Here is a 19582-nt window from a genome sequence, read left to right on the forward strand (position 1 = left end):
AAATATTTACCATGTTAGTGACACTTTAAACAGCACCCCAAAATCTCTGGTCTACTTCCAAAGGGTGAGCAGTTTACTTTCAGGAAATGGATTACTCACTTGTGGAATCAGACCAACACCCAGGCTGCTCAGTTTCAACATATTTTAAAATGCAAAAGAGAACTTTCCTGCCTCAAGCTTTCAAACCTTTTCCATATGGACAGAGGATAGAGTGTGTCCAGCCCAGCAGTGAGGACTGTGCTGGGTGGCTGATAAGAGACATCCCCAGGCTCCTAGACAGAGATGCTTCCCATGGCCCGCATTGCCATTTACCAAACACCCCAGAGAAATTAGGGGAATCTATGGAAAGGTCAGAGTGTGGTTAGCTGAGATGCTGTCCACCCCCCAGACCCCTCATTGCCCCTGCAGCTGCCCACTACAGTCTGGAAGGTAGATCTGGGCCTGGGAAAGCAGCAGCAGCAGGTGTGTTATGCCATGTTTTCTATTTAGTTCAACCTGGACCTTTTTCCTAGCAGCCAAAGCACGCAGTCAAGTAGGCCCATGCTGCAGCTTTTGAGTAAGGGCAAATGGGGTGCCTCAGATGGAGGAAGTGACCGAGCACAGCCTGTGATCAGTTCTGAGTACCAGATCGAAAGAGACATTGAGTTGACCCGGAGAACGGTGGTCAGGAGGTCATGGGGTATCTAGAAATCATTTTGCCTAAAGATTATTAGAAGGAACAGGGGATTTTTAGCATGGAAAAGAAAATTTAGGGGGATTGTTTTCTTGTGAAAGGGTAAGTAGGGATGATTTTGGTATTTGTTTGTGGTAAAATATACATCAGATTTGCCATTTTAACATTTTCAATTAAGTTTCTATGAAAGTTATATTAGTATAGTCATAATATTGTGCTACGACTACATTGTCCATTTCCAGAATCTTCTCATCTCCTAAACACAAACTCTCCACATTAAACAACTCCCATTCTCCTCAACCTCTGGTAACTATTCTTCAACCTCTGTCTCTGAGAATAAAAGGAATCATACAATACTTGTCCCTTGGGGCCTTCTCTGACTTAGCGTGATGTTCTCAGCATTCATCCCTGTGGTAGCATGTGCCAGAATTTCCTTTTTGAAGGCTGAATAATATTTCACTGTATATAATACCACTTTTTTTTGTTAGTTTATCCATGCATCTATTAATGGACATTTGAGTTATCTCTACCTTTTGGCCATTTTGAATAATGCTATGAACTTGGCAAGCATACATATATGTTTGTAGATTTATTCTTTGTGGTTACTGAAAAATCTACCTGAGTTGAATTTACAGAAGCTTTCACAATCCTAGCTCTCTTTGATGCACACAAGTACTCACCCTGGTTGGCCCTCAGCAGAGAATCTTGGGGTGGGGACTAGTGAAAGGCCAGCTAGTGAAAGGCCAGAAAATCTCAGTGTTCTGTCTCCAGAATTCTCTTGTTCTCAGGCAGATGGAGCATGCATTCTAAGGAACCATCTGGAGAAAAAGAAAGTGGTTTCCGATCAACCTTCCCCTGAGGAGAAAAAGGGGAAGTAGGGTGGTAAACTATCTACCAGTGGGGAGAAAAGACTTACTGAAGGCCTCTGGCCTGGGCTTCAGATCAGAGTGTGATAATGCTGTGAAGCTCAGGTGAAGGCTCTGTCTAGTCTTGGGAGATGTCCCCAGCTTACACTAGGGCAAGGGTTCGGGGTGAAAGTAGGGTCTCAACCCAGAAGGGAAGATCTCCCTGAGGAAGACCTCTGAACCCCACTTCCAGATAGATGATGCTGAACACAGGTCAGGGAGCAAGAATGGCAGACAGCCCCAGACTGGGGTGCTCAGGCGTGGCTCAGTCCAAGCGGGAATGCCCTGGGATCCAACACAATCAGCTTCATTCTGTTACAGTTGGGGCTTTTCTTATCATTTGTGGGGAGGCCTAGCCAGCAAATTCCAGTATTCCAAAGTGAGTTTAATTGTGGGTGATTTCATTCTGCCCTTTTATGTCAATGCCAGGAGCTTGCGTCATGTAACAGCGAATTCAGGGAGATTTTTATTTGCATGTGAATCAGAGCTTTTCCAGCTGAATGTCACTTACTTGGAATTTTCGTCTGATTTTGTTTTTGTTTTTGTCTCTTGGTGTTTTTCCATCAGGCTCTTTGGCTAACCAGAAAAAAAAAGAGAGAGAGAGAGAGAGAAAGGGCTCAATCTGACTGGAGCAGGGTTTGAGTTGGCAACTCAAAAAGGAGAGTATTATGAATGTGAAAAAAAGAAAACGGATGCTTTATTTTGCTCTGAGGGAGGGATCAAGGCCAAGTCAAATTGAGAGCTCTAATTTGGGAATGGTGTTATTACAGGTCATTGGGAGTTGGTTACACTCTAAATTGGGAGGCCAGTCACATGAGGAGGCAGCAAAGGCAGATCACATGGAGGAGAGTCGGGGCTCTTTTACAATGGAGTTTTATTTTATTTACTACATGGTTGAAATGTACTTCTGTCCTGTTGAGAAACCCAGCCACCTTATTGGTTGATGAACTCTCCCTGTCTTGGCCCATCTGATGTTTCATAAATGAGCCAGCTCTTCCCATGTGTGTGCTTTCCGGGGGTTATTTAGGTGCTGGAATCTGTTCAGTGATTAGTGGAGCCGGCCGGGTGCTAAAGGTTATGTATCTGTTCTTCACCTTCACCTTCAGATCTTAGTCCCAGGGGTGGCTTCCTTTTCTTCCAAAGGCTCTACCCATTTTGGATCTCAAGGTCAAGACCTTCAGATAAAGTATATACACTTGAAAACTATTAGATTATCTTTGGTTTTCTCAGCACTGTTACTGTAAATGTCAGCTTGCAAAAATAAGACACATCATGCTCCCATCAGCGGCAGGTAGGAACAAAATGTTCTTCCTACCCCCCAACTCAGACTCTTAACCTTCTAGGCATCTTGGGGAGAATCAGGAAGGGTTGTGTGTGGTAAGCTGCTGATTTTTCTTGCAGAATCAAAAGTCAGCTTTCTTGACATATGAAGTCCTGATGAGTTAGTTGTGTTTGAAATAAAAACAAAAGAGCAGTCCGAGAAGAATTATCTAGAATTCAGTTGTCAAGCAAACAAGTTATATTCATGGTCCTAAATGGGCGCCTTACTAAGTCTGTGTCACAGAAGAGTCGGCTGGTGCTTTCCAGAGCATGTGGACCGGCCATGATTGTGATAGAGGTTAGGAATAGAAGGTGTGTGGAAACTTTCTATAAAAGGCAACAAGTTCCCCTGTACTGGTTGGACAAGTGGTCAGGAGGCCCTGGCAGTATTCACAGCCATGTCAGGTTATTGCTGTGTGAACCTGGGCAGGTTTCTGTGTACCTCAGTTTCCCTGAAGAGCCATATTGGTTTGGAGAGGAAATGATTAGAACTTCAGGAGAGGTGTGAGAGGTTATCAGGTAATCAGAGGGAACACCACATCACATCAGCTGGTGTCGCAGGCTCTCCCGTTTGGGTCACGTGTCCCTAGACAGGACCAGGCTGCTCGTCTCTGCCGGGCCATCTCCCATGGTGGGTGACACCTCTGACATCACAATACCCACTGGACACTCAATAATGACGAGCTGTGCTCAGTGGACACCAGAGGAGGGAAGAAAAGGAGGAGGACAAAGTGGAGCGGGAGGAGATGGAGCAATCCCTTATGTGATAATTCCATCAACTCACATCTTTTCACCTAACATCTGGTTCAACTGTAATGTGTTCAGCTCCATATAACCTGTACAGCGTCTGTGCCCTCCCCCCCAAACTCAGCAAAATATTATGGTCCTCTAATCAAGAGAATTTTGCTCCTGTTGCTGCCTGTCTCGTGGTTCAATCGTCAAACCAGTGAGTTAATAACTTCTTCACCAAACAGCTCTCCAGAGCAACCATTTAGAGAAAACGTCCTGTCTGGGAGGTCCGTGCCTGTCTAGGTCTCCCACAGACCCATCTCAACCCTCTTTGCTGGAGCAGCGCAGAAATCAGGGTGATGTACATCGGGGTAGTTTGTAAGGGGATGAGTCTATGGAAGGAAGCTTCAAAAATGGGAAGTCTCACCTTTTTTTGTTTGTTTTCTTTTTTTAAAAAAATTTATTTATTTATGCATACAAGAACTTTATTCACAAGCCTGGCCAGACTTCGTTGTTCTTAAAACCCAAGGTGACCAAATCATGGCCACCTGCCTCACCTTAGAAGTCACTACCCCTCCTTCTAGCATTGCTGTGCATGGAAAACAAGAGATCAGCCTTTCCTAGGCTGATTATGCTTGTTTCTTTGTGGGTTTTTTGTTTTGTTTTTTATCCACAGCTTCCTCTTATAAATAGGCCCCTGCCCCTGTTGGAATGGATTCTCCTCAACCCTTCCACACCTGTTACGAAACTGTTTTTTCCCATGTGGGATTTCACATCATCCTTAACCTGCTAGTCATTCAAACCTGGAAAATGGAGGTCATGGTTTTGTTCTTAGTTCCTTTCACCAGTGGTCCTCACACTTCAGCCTGGACACAAATCACTCGAAGAGGGGTTTAAAATTTCTAATTCATTGATCTAGGGAGGGATCCCAGAATTTGCGTTTCTAACAGGTTCCCTGGTATACCTCCCACCTACACTTTGAGAACCAGTGCCTTAGCCTTCTGTGGTTCCTATTTCCTCCTCTCTTCCCTCCCCCAGCCTGTTGGAGAGAGTCCCATGGGGCATTGTCCTGGCCCCTTACATAGTGTGACTGCTGCTAACAGTGATACAGCGTACATAGGAGCCAGACAGTGGTCCCCATGCTTTATACAGATTAAATAATTCAAACATGACATCAGGCCTATGGAGGTATCCCACTGTCCAGATAAGGAGGCTGAAGTATACACAATAGTTAAGTGACTTGTCCAGGGTCACACCGCTAACTAAATGGAAGTCAGGATCCAAACCCAGACAGTCTCTAGAATCTGTGCTCCAAATCAGTGTTCTTTGTTATCTCCTGTTCCTTTCCCTCAAGTCACTTAGGGTGCCTGGTCCTCCTACATTTCTTGGAATTGAGTACCTAAGGAAGGAAACCCCAAGATAGCTGAGCCCATTATATAGGTACTTAGAACCAGTGTCCTGGGGTCTGAACCTCTATATGACTCACGTCCCCGACTTATGAGGGGCAAGCAAGAAGTGATGAGAGAACAGACAGGGCCTTATAGGGCCTGATGTGAAGGTTCGGGGGATATCCACTGTGAAGAAAGGCCAGTGCTCATTTTCTTCCAGGATCCGTGTTCCCCCGCCTTCTGCCCTATCCAGAGGCTTCTGCTATTGACACTAGCACCCTAACCAGAAACTGGGAGCCGAGATGTGCTGTACCATGGGCTGTTAACAGGAAAGTACATGTATCTTTTGTCTAGTTTGCTCTAGCAGCCTGTGATCATCACCAACCTATGCAAGCAAATAGGAAACATGTAAGTTGGTGTCTCAAGGAGCTGGTGGTCTAACTGAGAGGAAGTGGCATACTAGCTAAACCGAGTGGTAGAGAGAGGCACTCAAGGCCAAATAAGTGAACAAGATTTGAGCAGGGAGGTAGATTCTTAAACCATGTCATGGATGATTATGGGAAATGAAGAAAGTTGAGTATGCAGAGTAAATCTATAGCAGAGAGTACTTAATAATGAATAATAAAAGATCTTTTTTCAGATTTAAATAGCTAATGGCTGTTTCCATTGATAGATTGTAAATAGACTAAGCTCTATGTGTTTTTTTCACTGTGTGTTTTCCAGTAAATAATGTGTTAAATGCTAGCTGGAGGCATGCTGGAGATTTTGGAGTTACTTTAAAAATGAATTCTACTCCTTACAAAGTTGCCTATTTGTTCTATGAAGGCCTTAAAGTAATTCTCTGCCTCTCTGGTTGATTTCTCCAAGTTCTTAGTATTGCAGACATTTCTACAGAGTACCAAACTTTTCCCAAGGCTATCTCTGACCCCTCACAACCCACTGAAAAGGACAGGACCTCATACCATGCCGCATACATTGATAGAGACTGAAGAGAATATCTGATGAGTTCATAAATATATCCACCTCCAATGGTGCTGGTGCAAAACTAGATTAAAACTGAACAGGCCACACTGCTCTCACTCCAGGCTCTGGATCTGTGTCACCTAAGTCCTGTCTCTCTTCCATGTCTTCCTGTGGTTTCAAATTCTGGAGGTTAAGTTTGAGACACAGGAAGGTGGAGGGAGAGGCCTTTGTCCTCAGACACTGTGATGATGGGCTCTCAGTACTTATTTTTTCCTGCAACGTCCCACAAAGTCTACTAAAAGGTCCTCATCTGTTAGTCCTCTTGATTCTGGCCCAGCCACTGACCTCTGACTATTTAATTTCACACTGGGATGCGCAGAGTAAGGGAAATGGCCTACGCCATTCCCACGGCTGACTAGAGAACACCACCCTGTACCATTGTCTCACCTTTTCTCCTCCTTACCCCACTGCCCCGGAGGAGTTCAGAAATTGAAAAAGATCCCCTTTTCAGAAAAATCTGAAAAATCAAATTCTGATTGCATGGGCAGATCTGCTAACCTGAAAACGAATTTGGTGCACAAGTAACAGGTAAAAATAAGCTGCCTTTCCTGCTTACCTTCACACAAGGCCCTGGACTTGGCCAGCAGCTCGAGAGGCAGACCAGAAAGTGAGGCATGCCTCTAACTCCCTCTACAGGGCTCTTCCTACTGGGGGGAGAGCAGGATTGGAGATGTTCTAGAGCAAGCCACCCAACTCCATCCCGTGCACTTGATTAGGCCCTTCTTTTCAAGTCTAATAATAGTTAATCTGTCATCATGCATTCAGCCCTCCATACAATTGTTTTCTTTTCTCCATAGACTAACTTGCACATGTATTTCATACTTCAAGCCCAGTAAGTGAGTCAACTTCTGTAACATGTATTTGGGGACAGTGTCTGTGCTGTTCTTTGTTGACAATGTTGACGTCGATATATCACAGAGCTCTTAAATTCACAATTGTACTTTGGATCCTGTCTCTCAAGGTGAGAAATTTGTCTTAGTAGGGTAACTTTGTATTATTTTAGAAAGCATGGGCATTTAACAGTTCAGACTCATTTAAAGACATTGGGTGATTCTGTTGTCGGAGGTGAGACATGTTCTCTCTGACCCTTCCTAGACGCCATTGAGGTGGATAAACCTATTGTGTGAAGTAGCTATTCTTCAGTTCAGTCTGTTGGATTTCATGTGTTTCTGTTCCTCCCAGGACACTCCTTTGTTGACTCTGGCTGGATGTTGCCGAGGACTTTGGTCTTGGAGTTCTTCACTAACAAATATTATTGCAATTAGCCTGGCTGTGTCATGGTGGGCACTTTCAAGGCTCTCATTTCTAGTGTTTTGTGGAACCAGGCCTGCATCTAAGTGCAGCAGTTACAAAGCACATTTTTCTCCATTGCAAGGCCCACAGGAGGATTGCTAATTCATTATTTTGAAATACTATTGGAGAGTCATTTTGTGGCATGTGGGGTTTGTCAGTGCTGGGCTTGGGAGTGCAAGAATGGCACTGGAGATTAGTGAGTGGGAAGACTTCATACTTTTGGAACATTTACAGCCTCGCCTCTGAGGGGTTTTCATAGAAAAAACTAGCTGAATGTGGTTTGCAAGGATTTGTCTTAATTTGTCAAGAGTAAGGTAAAGTTTTCTTCATCTCTAATTTATGTGACTCTTAGGAGAGCCACTCCTATGAGGTTTATTAGAACATAATCACTGATGGCCAAAAAAATGTGGACATACAATCTTAACACAATCCTGTTGGCATTGGTTTTCTTTCTTCAACAGATGTTTGCAAAAGAGTCATATTAAGTACATTTAATTCTGCTGTCTCAGCCTCTCAAATCTTTATCATGAAGATTACTTTAATTGGTGTCAGTTACAATCAGGAAAAGCACCCATTATGCTTTTGTTTTCAAGCATGTGGGAAAATTTTCCATTTTAAATAGAATGTTGAGAAAGGGAATGTACACAGATTTTGAAAACTGAGCTAATCATTTTATTTTCCTCTTTTACATGTAACTGTTTAATTAGGTTTTAATACTAAAAGTAATCAAATACTGTGGAATCAAATAAGAAAAAAGTGACTGGACAGTTTTGGGGAGACATTTGACACCTTAGTATTATTTGCAGATCACTCTGTCCATTGTCTATATTGAAGGAAATTTCTAGAAAGTGCCTAAAATTTTGAATAAGAAACCAAAAAGTCTAATAAACCTGGGGACAATTTTATATAGCCACTAAAAATTGTGGTGAATCGGGGAGTGTTATGATATTGGAAAGTGGGGACAGCATCACTCCTTGCCATTTGAGGGTGAGCGGGTGCTTGTGAATGATCAGCACCTGTCGATCTTCTTGCTCTCAGAGGAAGCAATATGGTTATAGTGGACTGTGGAATCTACTACATAGATGCCTGCCTTTTTAGAGAATCCAAGGGACAGTAGCACTGCTGAGTGATTTTTAACAGGGCTCCTTGTGTTAATTATTGTGGTGTACCAGATTACCCCCAAAACTTATAGCTTCACACAATAATGTTTATATCACAGTTTCTTAGGAAGTTGGGACAGTTTGGCTTTGGGAAGTTCTGGCTCAATGCCTCTTGAAAGGTTGCAGTCAAGATATTTACTAGAGCTGAAGAATCTACTGGCTCACTCCTCTGGGGAGCTGGTGCTGACTCTTAGCAGGAGGCCTGAGTTCTCTCCATATGGACATCTCCTGGGGCTGCCTGAGTGTCTTTGTTTTGGCGTGGCTTGCTCTCCACCAGAGTGAATGAACCATGAGAGGGAGGTGGAAGCTGCAAGACCTTTTATGAGCTAATCTCAGAAATCCTCTGAGGCCTAATTTCATGTCGCATGAACTTGTTGAGATTCATTGTGGGAAGAGACCCCAAGGAAGAAACAAGAGGCAAGGATCATTGGAGACTGTCTTAGAAGCCTGCAGTCAACCTTGAAAATAGGGAGAATTCCATCTTATCAAACCTTTATGTCTGTTCAAAGCACCACTTGAAGCTATAGTGACTCAATAACTCCACATTATCTGGATCCCCTAACATAACTGGTTTAATCCACATCTCTTGGAGGGTTCCATCAATTTATGGGGATATTTATCCAGTCACCTCTAGCATAAGAGAGTACCTTGGGAGACAGAAGGCAAGGGCAGGTGCCAACCCAAGAACCCCACTGTTTGCCATTGGTATTTGCCATTCCCCGTCCCCCTGACTTTTAGGTGTACTGTATCAGCTCTCATCCCTCCCAAATGCATACTGTGTGGTCTTACACTGGCTGGCTGCCCTTGAGTTGTGCAGAGTTGCACTATTTAGCAGCCTTTACATGATGTGTCTGGGACTGAGTTTGTAACATAAATTCTTCTAGGGAGCATGTGACCACTTAACACTCACTAGTATCCTGCCTTTTAGCACATTTATTTAACCAATACTACTTGTATGTGCACACTTAAATTTCCAGCAATTTTTTGCATGAGCAAATTGCCTAAATACACTTGTGAGAAACCCTTGTATGGTAAATGTTATTAAACTGAAAACAAGGGTACAATAAAATAGCAATTTAAGGGTAATTTACTAACAACTGGAGCCCTTTAACATTGACACAGCATTGTGTAGTAATAATACCAGACTTGGTATTTAAATACACTCTTTGTCACTCCAAGAATCATTGAGACAGTTTCCTAATCCTCATGCTCTTTAATTATAGCTCTTTAAGAAAATTTTACGACTCCCATGTCACTGGTTTATAAATTATAAATCATTAACTTTTACCCACATAAAACATCCAGTAAACTCTTACATCTCTGCTCCTTATTCAGAGAAATAGTAGAGAAAACATTTAGAGAAACAGAGGTAAGTTGACACCATTGAACCTTTCTGCTCTTGGACTTCTACACCTGAATAGGTGATGTTGGGGTAGATAATAATAGAAACTGCATCACAGAATTGATTGATTAGTTGAAAATTATAATTCTTGGGGCCTCCTTGGTGGTACAAGGGGTTCAGGCACAACCTATGAAGCTATCCGCAGCCACTGCAGCACAAGTTTGATCCCCAGCCAGGGGGCTACCTACGTGGCACAGCAGACCTCTCCTGTCTCACCCACTGCTCCCCTCAGCAGAGTATTTCAGTAGATCTGCCTGTTCTGCTCCCCACTCTGTCTCTGGTGAATCCTTTGACACACAACCCCCACACACACCTCTGGCCTGCACACCAGCTCTTGTATGCAGAGCTTTTAAAAAAAGAAAATTATAATTCTTAAGTCTTTCCCTGTAAGGAGAATCCATTGGACTCATATCTCAGCAAAGGCTCCTTGCTCTCTGGTAGGTGGTTTGGATGACACAAAAAAGGCCAGAGGGCAGCTGGGCAGGATCTAGTTTGCCAGTGTAAACCCTGACTTCTGTTTAGAAATGGAGATGCTCACTCTTGCCAATGCCCTCGGGGTGTTCACCCTGAGAACTTGACTCTTATTAACTAGAAATCAGGGAAGCAGACCCTGCAATGCTGGTTACATTAATTTGCCTTAAGCAGCCATCATCAGAGGGATCAGATAGACTCAAAGTTCCTATAATCAGCACAGAATGGCCTCCACAGGAAGCTGAATCATAATCAGAAACCATTTATTAAGTTTCTCTGAAAAATAATCATCATAGAATCTAGAAATACCTCCAATCCCATATGATCAGTTCCTTCTCAGCCTGAAGGTACCTAAGGAGCAAATCATAGTCCAAAAGTGGTTTGGCGAGTGGACAATCAGGATGAGGGAGGCTCAGTGAGGTGAATGTTTAATGGCTGTCGGTCAGCTTTATGAATCCATCTCAGAATGGAATGACATTGCCAGAAGGTTTGAACCACTCAAAGCCAAATGGCTCAATCTTCCTTTTCCCTTGTATAAGTGCATAGTTGTGTTGACTATCTTTGGCCTGGCCATGTAGCAAAGTACTCAGATTACCCAGAACTTAGCAGCTTAAAACATTAGCCATGTTATCACATACAGTTTCTGCGGATCAGGAATGCAAGTGGTTGCGTCTCTCTGAGCTTGAGTGCAGACATCTGAGGGCTTTGTGGGGGCTGTTGGTTCCAAGGTGGTTCCCTCACATGGCTGGCAAGTTGCTGTTGGCTGTTGGCAGGAAGCCTCAGTTTCTCACCATCAGGACCTGTTACTTAAGTGTCCTCACAACAGGGCAGTAGGCTTCCCCAGAATGAGCAGTACAAGAGAGAGCAAGGAAAAAGCTGCAATGCCTTTTTAACCTAATCCACGAAGTGTCACACACTATTACTTCTACCACTTTCTGTTTGCTACTAGTGGCTCCCTAAGTCCAGCTGTCACAGGGAGAGGAATTAGGTTCCTCCCTATAAAGGGAGAAGTGCCAAACAAATTGTGGACATATTCTAAGACCATAATCAATGTAAGACCTGTATGGTCTCTGCAACTCACTTCTTTTCTATACTTCCTAACTGACCTACTCTACTGCTGAACCAGGTACTCTATTAATATAGTAAATCTTTACATTTATAAATATATGTATTATATGTAACTATGTATTATTTGCATACATTATATATTTTCTATATTATATAATTACATATAGATAATAAATATTAATGTACTTAATTTATGCCTAAGCTCTTCCAATATGGTAGCTATTATATATCTTTTTGCTAATTCATCACCCCTCCCCTTCTGCTACCTCACTACCTAGGGGACCTGGGGCATGTTATTTGACCTCTTTGTGCCTCTGTGTCTTCATCTGTAAAATAAGGCTATAGTAAAACCTACCTCATGAGCTTCTGGTGAGAAATGAAATGAGCATTATGTGCACAGTGCTTAGAAGAGGGCCTGGCACATCCAAAACTTATTCATACAGTTAGTTGTCGGTGGTGGCAGCAGCTGCAGCAGCAGAAATGGTTTGCTCCAGGAGAGGTAGTAAGCCTTCAGAAGGCAATCTTATTTCCATGTTCCCGGTGACAGTGAACAAAAATCATAGCAGTCTACCTGGCCACACCACAGTTCCACACCATCCAAGTCCTGTCCCCAGGGGAGAGAAAGAAGCATTTTCAACCCCAGCAGGGACCAAGGGCTGCAACCTCTTGTTTTCCTTTCCTCTGCTGTGCTTGTTCAACCTCTTCTAGATCTCAGGTTAATCCCGGCAGGGTGCACTTACATGGAGGTGGCATGTCGGTTTGCACTCTGAGTCCTATTTACGTTTTGTTTTGTTCCTGATTTTTTTAAGGCTGACCTTTCTGCAGAAGGGTAGACTATCCAGACAGGGAAGTGACCTAGCAGAAAGTTAGGCAGTTCCTCAGCTTTGTGCATTTTTATTACAGGTTGTTCCCAAATTTTGTTTTTAAACGTACATTTTCCAGAGTGTGCTCTAGCCACGTCTGATCGGCGTGCTGGTGTGGAATATAGATTCATCTTCTTCTCTCAAGCCTTTTGCTTCTTGAAAGTGACTCTTTAGCTCCTTGGGCTTAATAAATTGATTTTATCTCCATTCTAAGCATATTCATAATTTAAAACGTGATAGGTGTTTGCTGAAAATGTATTGATGAGAAAGTTAAAATTGGTGTCTTCATCATCTTCCGGAGCTCCTTTAAAAGGCAGACTACCTGGTGGAATGCATGAGGGTTGTCTTGTGTCAGATGGCAAGTAGCTAAATATAGAGTCAGGGAACTGGGAGGGACCTCGAGGTCACCAGTGCTGCCTTCCTCATCTGAATGACTATAGCCCTGTGCTGGCCAATTCAGTAGCCACCAGCCGCCAGAGGCTTCTGAGCACTCAGCTGCTGCTAGTGCAAGTGGAGATGTGCTGTCAGAGGTAAAATACACCCTAGGTTTGGAAGACTTAATACAAAGAAAAGAAGTGAACTATGTCATCAGTAATTTTATATTCATTACATGTTGAAGTGATAATATTTTGATATATTGGATTTAGCAAAATAAGTCATTAAAATGAATTTCATCTATTTACTTTTAACAGTAAAAATGTTCAATTGCATACATGGCTCACTTTATATGACAGTGCTTGACAGTGCTTCTCTAGACCATTTATCTCTATTCTTCAAGACTCAGGACAGAGATTCTAGAGCTTTATTAAAGACTCCTCTGAGTCTTTCATTATTTGGACATTTCATTCTTCTCTGCAGCCAATCCTAACCCCTTCTGCCTCCATCATGAGCGCTTCTACACCAGGTTGCTGTTCAACATGAAGCTCCCCCTTTGAATCATCAGGCACCTTCAGCTCAGTTACTCCATTTTCTTTTACCTTTGACTTTCTACCTCTTTTTCAACTCTGATAATTTTTAATGACCTCTCCTGGGTCATCTCTAGTCTCTCTTTTATTTTTAAAACTTCGTTTCCAAAACCACCTATGTAGCTGTAATGTGGGCCTGACTAACATAGAGACATGTAGAAGGAACTATTTCCACCATCAAGTACTTGACTGGCCCCTTTGATACATGACTTCATGTAATTCGGCACAAGGAGGGGCGATGCACTTGGCAAAGCTCTTGACTGATGAGAGAACTGAGGCTCAGAGAGGTTAAGTAACTTACTAAGGTTCCATTGCAAATAGAGTGACAGATCTGGGATTTGTGCCCAGTTCTGCCTGACTCGAAAGACCACCTTCTTTCATTACATACATGCCTTCCTCGCCCTGTGGTCTGGAGGCCCCATGAGACATGGCTGATGCATTTGTAGCTTGTGGTCAGCAGTGATTCCTGAGCTTGTTCTGACGTGCTTGTTCCTTAACTAGGATTGTGACGCCCTTCTGCCAAATTCCAGGAACCCCATTTTAGGCCTGCATCTGTGACAGCCAGCAGGACTGCCCTGCCTTGGCCCCAGCAAGGTCCTCAGTGGGGCAGAGTTGAGGTCTCCAAGTGTCAGGAGTGACTCTCAGTCTCCAGAATGATCTACTTCTCAAAGGCAAATCAGAGCAGAATGCATTGTTTACCTATGTTTACCTGACGGCAACAAATTTGTGTTTTGGGTAGAAGGGGACAAGGATGGATCCTTGTATATTAAAAACTTATCTTCACATGGATGAACCCTGAGGACACTATACTATGTGAAATCAGCCAGTCACAAAAGGACAAATACTGGGTGATTCCCTTATATGAGGTACCTAGAAAAATTAGACAAAAGTATGGCAGTGGGGGGTGGGGGGACTTGGGGGGAATGGGGAGTTATGGTTTAATGTGTATAGAGCTCCAGTTTGGGAAGATGAAGCTGATCTCCTTGGTGATGATTACACAGTGTTGTGACTGCGCTTAATGCTACAAAACAATATACTTCAAAATGGTTAAAATGGTAAATATTATATCATGTGTTTTAACCACAATTAAAATAATCAAACTGATCCTCACTTCTAGAAAAATAGCTTGCCTCCATGTGTGAAAAGAGGTGCCCCTGGACCCGTCTTGGGTGCATTGCTCATTTTAACTTTGAGGTCACAGTTGTTTTCTGAGTTAGCTTCTCGTGAGAAAGGTACAGGCTTACTTCACTCAGATCAGGGGACTCCTTTTCCTCCTGATTTCTCCGTCTAGGAAGTTTTACCCCCTTCACACAAATGCCTTTGCAGAGTTTAAAACCACGTTACCACAGGTGAGGGGGGAGGGGAAGAAACTGTCTTACTGCCAGGACTCCCATGTTGGGTCCACCCTAACTCTGACTTTTCTGTGAAGGGTTTCTTATTCTTATACCTCCCCTCTTTCCCTGCACTACCCCCTTCCTCGCCAATCCCCAACTGCCGTCTGTCTGAAGATGAGGCTAGACCTTTCTGAAAAAGAGAACAGGACTATAAATTTATTTGGTTGTGCCAAGTAGCTGTAGCCCCTTTGGAGACATGGAAAAGAATCCGATTGAACTATGAAATCCCTAACAATCTTTGCTCCAATGTCATCATTCACTGCCCTCAGACAGCCCGAGGTTGGCTACCGATCCTGTGCACGGACTGTTGCAGAAAATTCAGCCTAGGTTCATAGATTGGGCCTCTAAACCAAGAGATCCTCTTTATGGCATGACGTTTTGTGTCATTGTGGGTATATTTGCTTATTTGTCTTGTGTATTTTCCTTTTCAGGAATCATTAACCAATGGCAGCAGGAATCCAAGGATAAAGTGATTTCCCTCCTATTAACTCACCTGCCTTTGCTGAAGCCAGGAAACCTTGACGCAAAAGTAGAGTATATGAAACTGCTGCCCAAAATCCTGGCGCACTCTATTGAGCACAACCAGCACATCGAGGAGAGCAGGCAGCTGCTGTCCTATGCTTTGATCCACCCCGCCACGTCGTTAGAAGACCGGAGCGCTTTGGCCATGTGGCTGAACCACTTGGAGGACCGCACGTCCACCAGCTTTGGTGGCCAGAACCGAGGCCGCTCAGACTCTGTGGATTACGGGCAGACGCACTACTATCACCAAAGACAGAACTCGGACGACAAGCTCAACGGCTGGCAGAACTCTCGGGATTCTGGGATTTGCATCAACGCCTCCAACTGGCAGGACAAAAGCCTGGGCTGTGAGAACGGCCATGTGCCCCTCTACTCCTCCTCATCCGTCCCCACCACAATCAATACTATTGGAACCAGCACAAGTACAAGTAAGTCCCTGGAGCCCTTTAGCACAGTCTGGTTTGGCGACTTGCTGTGTGTGGCATGTCCCGCTGAGAATGTCCGCTCGAGCACCTGTAACCCTGGGAGAAAAGGGCTGATTGGAATTGGCTGTGGGAAAGGGACCTTTGGAACCCAACTTTGTTGCTCTTTTGATTCTAGAACGGTGAAAAATGATCAATGGTCCAAATTTGGGTTAAAAACAGACTAAAAAAAAATTTTTACAGAATAAGTGGGGCAAGAAAGACACTTCCCGTTTCCGCAAACAGAGTGCCTTTCACCCACGTGTCTTTCACCCTGGGGTTTTGGACTTGCTGAGACACTGAGATCTGTGTGATTCTCTAAACCCGATTCTAACCCATGGTTAACCAGACAGCCTCCTGGGCTTTGTGCATTTTCTTTCTTCTTCCCCCTCCCCACTGTTTCTTCCTTTTTTATTATTTTCAATTTCACCCTGGAATGTTCCCTTTCTTGCATTTCCTGGTTTTAATCCCCAGTTGTTGGGGTGCTTTTCCTCCTCACCAGGGGGTGAGGTTTGCTAACTGAGAATGCTGCTCTGTGCTATGGCCTGGTGTGATGCTGGGGTCCCCACCTCGCTCAGTCTAATCCACTAGGAGAGGCGGGGCAGGGACTGCTTTGCAAGAGGGCAGAGCAGAGGACAGCCTCATGCTCCTTTGACCACTGAAGCAGAGTCCCCTGTGCACACGGGCCCAGGGGCCAGCAGTCCTGTCTGTGGCTCTCCACTTAGGCCGAGCATGTGGACACACATGCCATGGATGCTTATATAAAGTGGCAACGTGGCCCGTCATTACACAGAATTCCTTGGTGCTACTTTGCATGTGTTCCACGAATACATGTCAGTGCCGAGATCACTCTCTAGGGGGAAGCTTTTGTGGTTAGACTCTATGTGCCTGTCAAATTGCAGGAACCCCCAATTATAAAGATATGAGAGGATTAAGAATTGGCAGTGACGGCTTCTTGGCTTCTACCTCCACTTGGATCTTTTGGCTAATGAGCCTTTTTAAACATTTTCTCAAACATGTAGGAGTGTTGGCTAGAACCCTATTAATTGAAACAGTACCTTAGTGGAATAACCAAGGAAATGCTGAAGATGCTGCATTGCTAATACTACAATGGGAGACTTTTAAATTCTTTTTCTAATTTTACATTTAGTTAGGGGTTACTTGCACCTTGGGGGAATTAAGTGATTATTGTATCATTAATATATTCTGGAAGAGGCCCTGATTTCAGTCAGTCTCTTTCATGGACTAGTAATCCAGGGAACGGTCTCACTAGCTTCCCTGTGATGGAGAGTGACGGCTGGGAGCATGAAAGCAGACACATGCAGGCTGGGATGACAGAGCTTCTTGGCCTGAGTTTCCTGGGTCAGCAACGGATCCAGTAATTGTCATAAAACTCTGATAGCTGGAGAGATTCAAGCTCCAAGCTGCCTGCCCTCTCAGATCTTGGTCTTTTGTACTTTAAGGGGTTGACTTTTGTGTCATTTGTCTTGAAATTAGCCGTGGGACATCATATTTCCATCTCAACTGATTTACACAGTCGGGGTCAGATCTTGACAAGATGAATACATTTAAGATGGTTAGCAGATTGTGTGTGGGAGGCAGGACTTGGACTTTTCACTGAGGCCACCAGCCTGACAGAAGGGAGGGAAATGGAGAGATGACCGTCATGGAATCCGGGACCTTGGTGTCCCTGTGTCGTACTTGAGCTTCAGAGGACTTGGAGTGTTCACTAAAGAACCAGATTGCAGGTCTCGGGAAGAAGAAAAGGGAATGAAAGCCTGTTTGAGACTGTTAGCAAGAAGCTCAGATTTCTACTCCAGAAAGTTTCATTCAAATACAGAGGCCGTGTCAACACTTAAACAATATCTCTTTAACAAAACAATGTTATTATTCCTCTGCATTGTCTCGGGTGGTTGGATTGTGTTTGTCAGAACCTTTAGGTCATTTATTCACTTGGGCCTCTCTGAAATATATTCTGAGCACCTGGGAGGCACAGGGACAGCAGTGCCCTGTGAGAACACAGACTTTGGTGTCAGCCCCATCCTGAGTCCCAATCTCAGACCTACTATTTGCTAACTTCACCTGGGCAAGTTACTAACCTATCCAAGCAAGGTCTCCAGGCATAAAACAGGCAGGTGATGATATGTATGTCCGAGAGCTATGGTGAGGGTAAATGAGATCATGGCAGCAGTAGGTACTCTGTGGGTGTCTGTTGGATGAATCCATGAGAGCCTGGGAAAGACCGGGAGGAGCAAGTGCTGACACTGGCACCCAGAACGCGTGGCCTCGCTTGCATCTTCTCATGGTTGCCTGCTAAAAGCCCCTTCTCTGAGCCTGGGCCAGCAGAATGATCTAGGGGGCCTTCAATATGCTGTGACTTTGGGCCAATTCACTACAATAGATAATGGGTTGCATTTAGGGCTCTAGGGCCCCTACTTCACTGAAGAGCTCTATTTCTTTCCTTTTTTCAAAGTGGAAAAACATCCACACAAAACAAGATGATTATCCAAAAAGAACTGAACTCCAACAGTGCTATACATTTTCAGATTACAAGTCACATGAGTAACAGCTAATGAAAAGAAACTAAATGGGAGACTACCTCCTTACACAGTCTTTTTTGTTTTTCACCTTGACTTACTCTACTAATACGTTTTTTTCCCTTGGCCATCGTACCCTAGCAAAATGCCTAAGCGCTCACGCCCTCTTCCCTCTGGGGATTCTGAATCCTTCAGCTGCCTTGCAAACATCACCACTCGCCTATTGGGTGCCTAGCCTGTGTTTGAGTCCATGGGAAAAGTCAGGAAGTTAAAGGAAAGTGTTTTAGGGATCCTATAATGTAAGTGGAGCAAGAAAACATATCAGTCAGCCTCCCAATTAAAAATTAAATCTTGCTTATTGCCAGATGTCCATAGACTTGTATATAACATTTTATGAATTACATAAAAGTAAAGAAAAATCCATACCACCCTATGGCAATGTAGCATTAAGTGTCAGCTGAATGGAGAGTCCATCCTGTAAGCAGAGTGAATGCAGAAATGGAAACTCCAGTGTTGAACGGGAGGGTCAAGAAAGTCTTTGCAGAAGAAATGGGAAGTGAGTTAGGATGGTGATTTAGAGAAGAGGGAAGGGCCCCGAGGGTAAGGAATATGCATTGTGAGTGAAGGAATGAAGGTTCTAGTGTGCTGACAGGAATGGAAAACAGTGAGGAGGAAGGAGGTTCACAGAGGAAAGCATAGTGAGAGACATAAGCAGAGACGGCGAGAAGGGGTTTGAGGGCCCTTGCAGAGACCAAGCTTGACACCCTGGGCTTGGGAATGGCATGAGCAACCCTGTATTGCTGTGGTTTAAGCTACTGGTTTGCTATGTGCAAACCACATGGATGACAGGTGCTGAGGGTAAAGTCAGTGAGCTTCAACAACTCAGTTGTGAGACAAAAGTAACATTAGGATAGAACAGGTATGAAGCAAGAAGGAATGGATAATAGGAATGTTCCCATAGTAGAATGACTAGCATTAGGATTCAGTATTGACTCGGACATACATTACTGATTAACTTGTGTTCATTCACGTAGAAAATGCTTATTAAGTGCCTGCTATATGCCTGTCCTGCTGGAGGCACTTGGGACACATCAGTGGATTACACAAAGTTGCCTTCTTGCACGGCGCTGACAGTCTAGTGCATATAAATCATAGTAAATTATATAGTTTGTGAGAGATTGATGAGTGGTATGAAAATAAGAAAAAGAGTAAGGTCAAGAGGATCAGGACTTGTTGTGGTTGATCGTAGTATTAAAAAGGGTGATCAGAGTAGAGCTCATGGAAAGGGTAGGGGTAACGTGCAAAAAGCTAAAAGAAGCGAGAGGGTTATAGCCAACTGGGCATTTGGGGAAGAGTGGGTCAGGCAGAGAAAAAGCTAGAGCAGGGGCCTCCCTGGTGGCACATGGGG

General features: G+C 43.9%; 1 protein-coding gene and 1 long non-coding RNA gene across 14 annotated transcripts in view; one reads left to right on the top strand and one right to left on the bottom strand.

Moving 5' to 3' along the window:
- Positions 1–3549, bottom strand: part of LOC119239110 (uncharacterized) — a 43739-nt gene extending 40190 nt beyond the window's left edge. For 7 of the 10 annotated variants that reach the window (XR_008550064.1, XR_008550062.1, XR_008550057.1 and 4 more), the window contains exons 1-3: positions 3341–3548; positions 2090–2154; positions 1354–1491 (exon numbers count right to left, since the gene is read on the bottom strand). This is a non-coding gene — a long non-coding RNA (uncharacterized LOC119239110). The other 3 variants (XR_008550065.1, XR_005123750.2, XR_008550060.1) reach the window with 3 other exon arrangements.
- Positions 1–19582, top strand: part of SAMD4A (sterile alpha motif domain containing 4A) — a 204355-nt gene that overhangs the window by 108142 nt on the left and 76631 nt on the right. For 2 of the 4 annotated variants that reach the window (XM_054690487.1, XM_054690493.1), the window contains exon 2: positions 15086–15604. In XM_054690487.1, coding sequence (XP_054546462.1) covers positions 15086–15604 — 519 coding nt within the window. Of the gene's footprint in view, positions 1–3719; positions 3845–3864; positions 3984–15085; positions 15605–19582 lie in introns of those variants that run through there. The other 2 variants (XM_037503373.2, XM_037503374.2) reach the window with 2 other exon arrangements.

This window comes from Talpa occidentalis, unplaced genomic scaffold (assembly GCF_014898055.3).
Source record: "Talpa occidentalis isolate TD23 unplaced genomic scaffold, MPIMG_talOcc4v2.1 talOcc4.11, whole genome shotgun sequence".
Taxonomy (NCBI): Eukaryota; Metazoa; Chordata; class Mammalia; order Eulipotyphla; family Talpidae; genus Talpa; species Talpa occidentalis.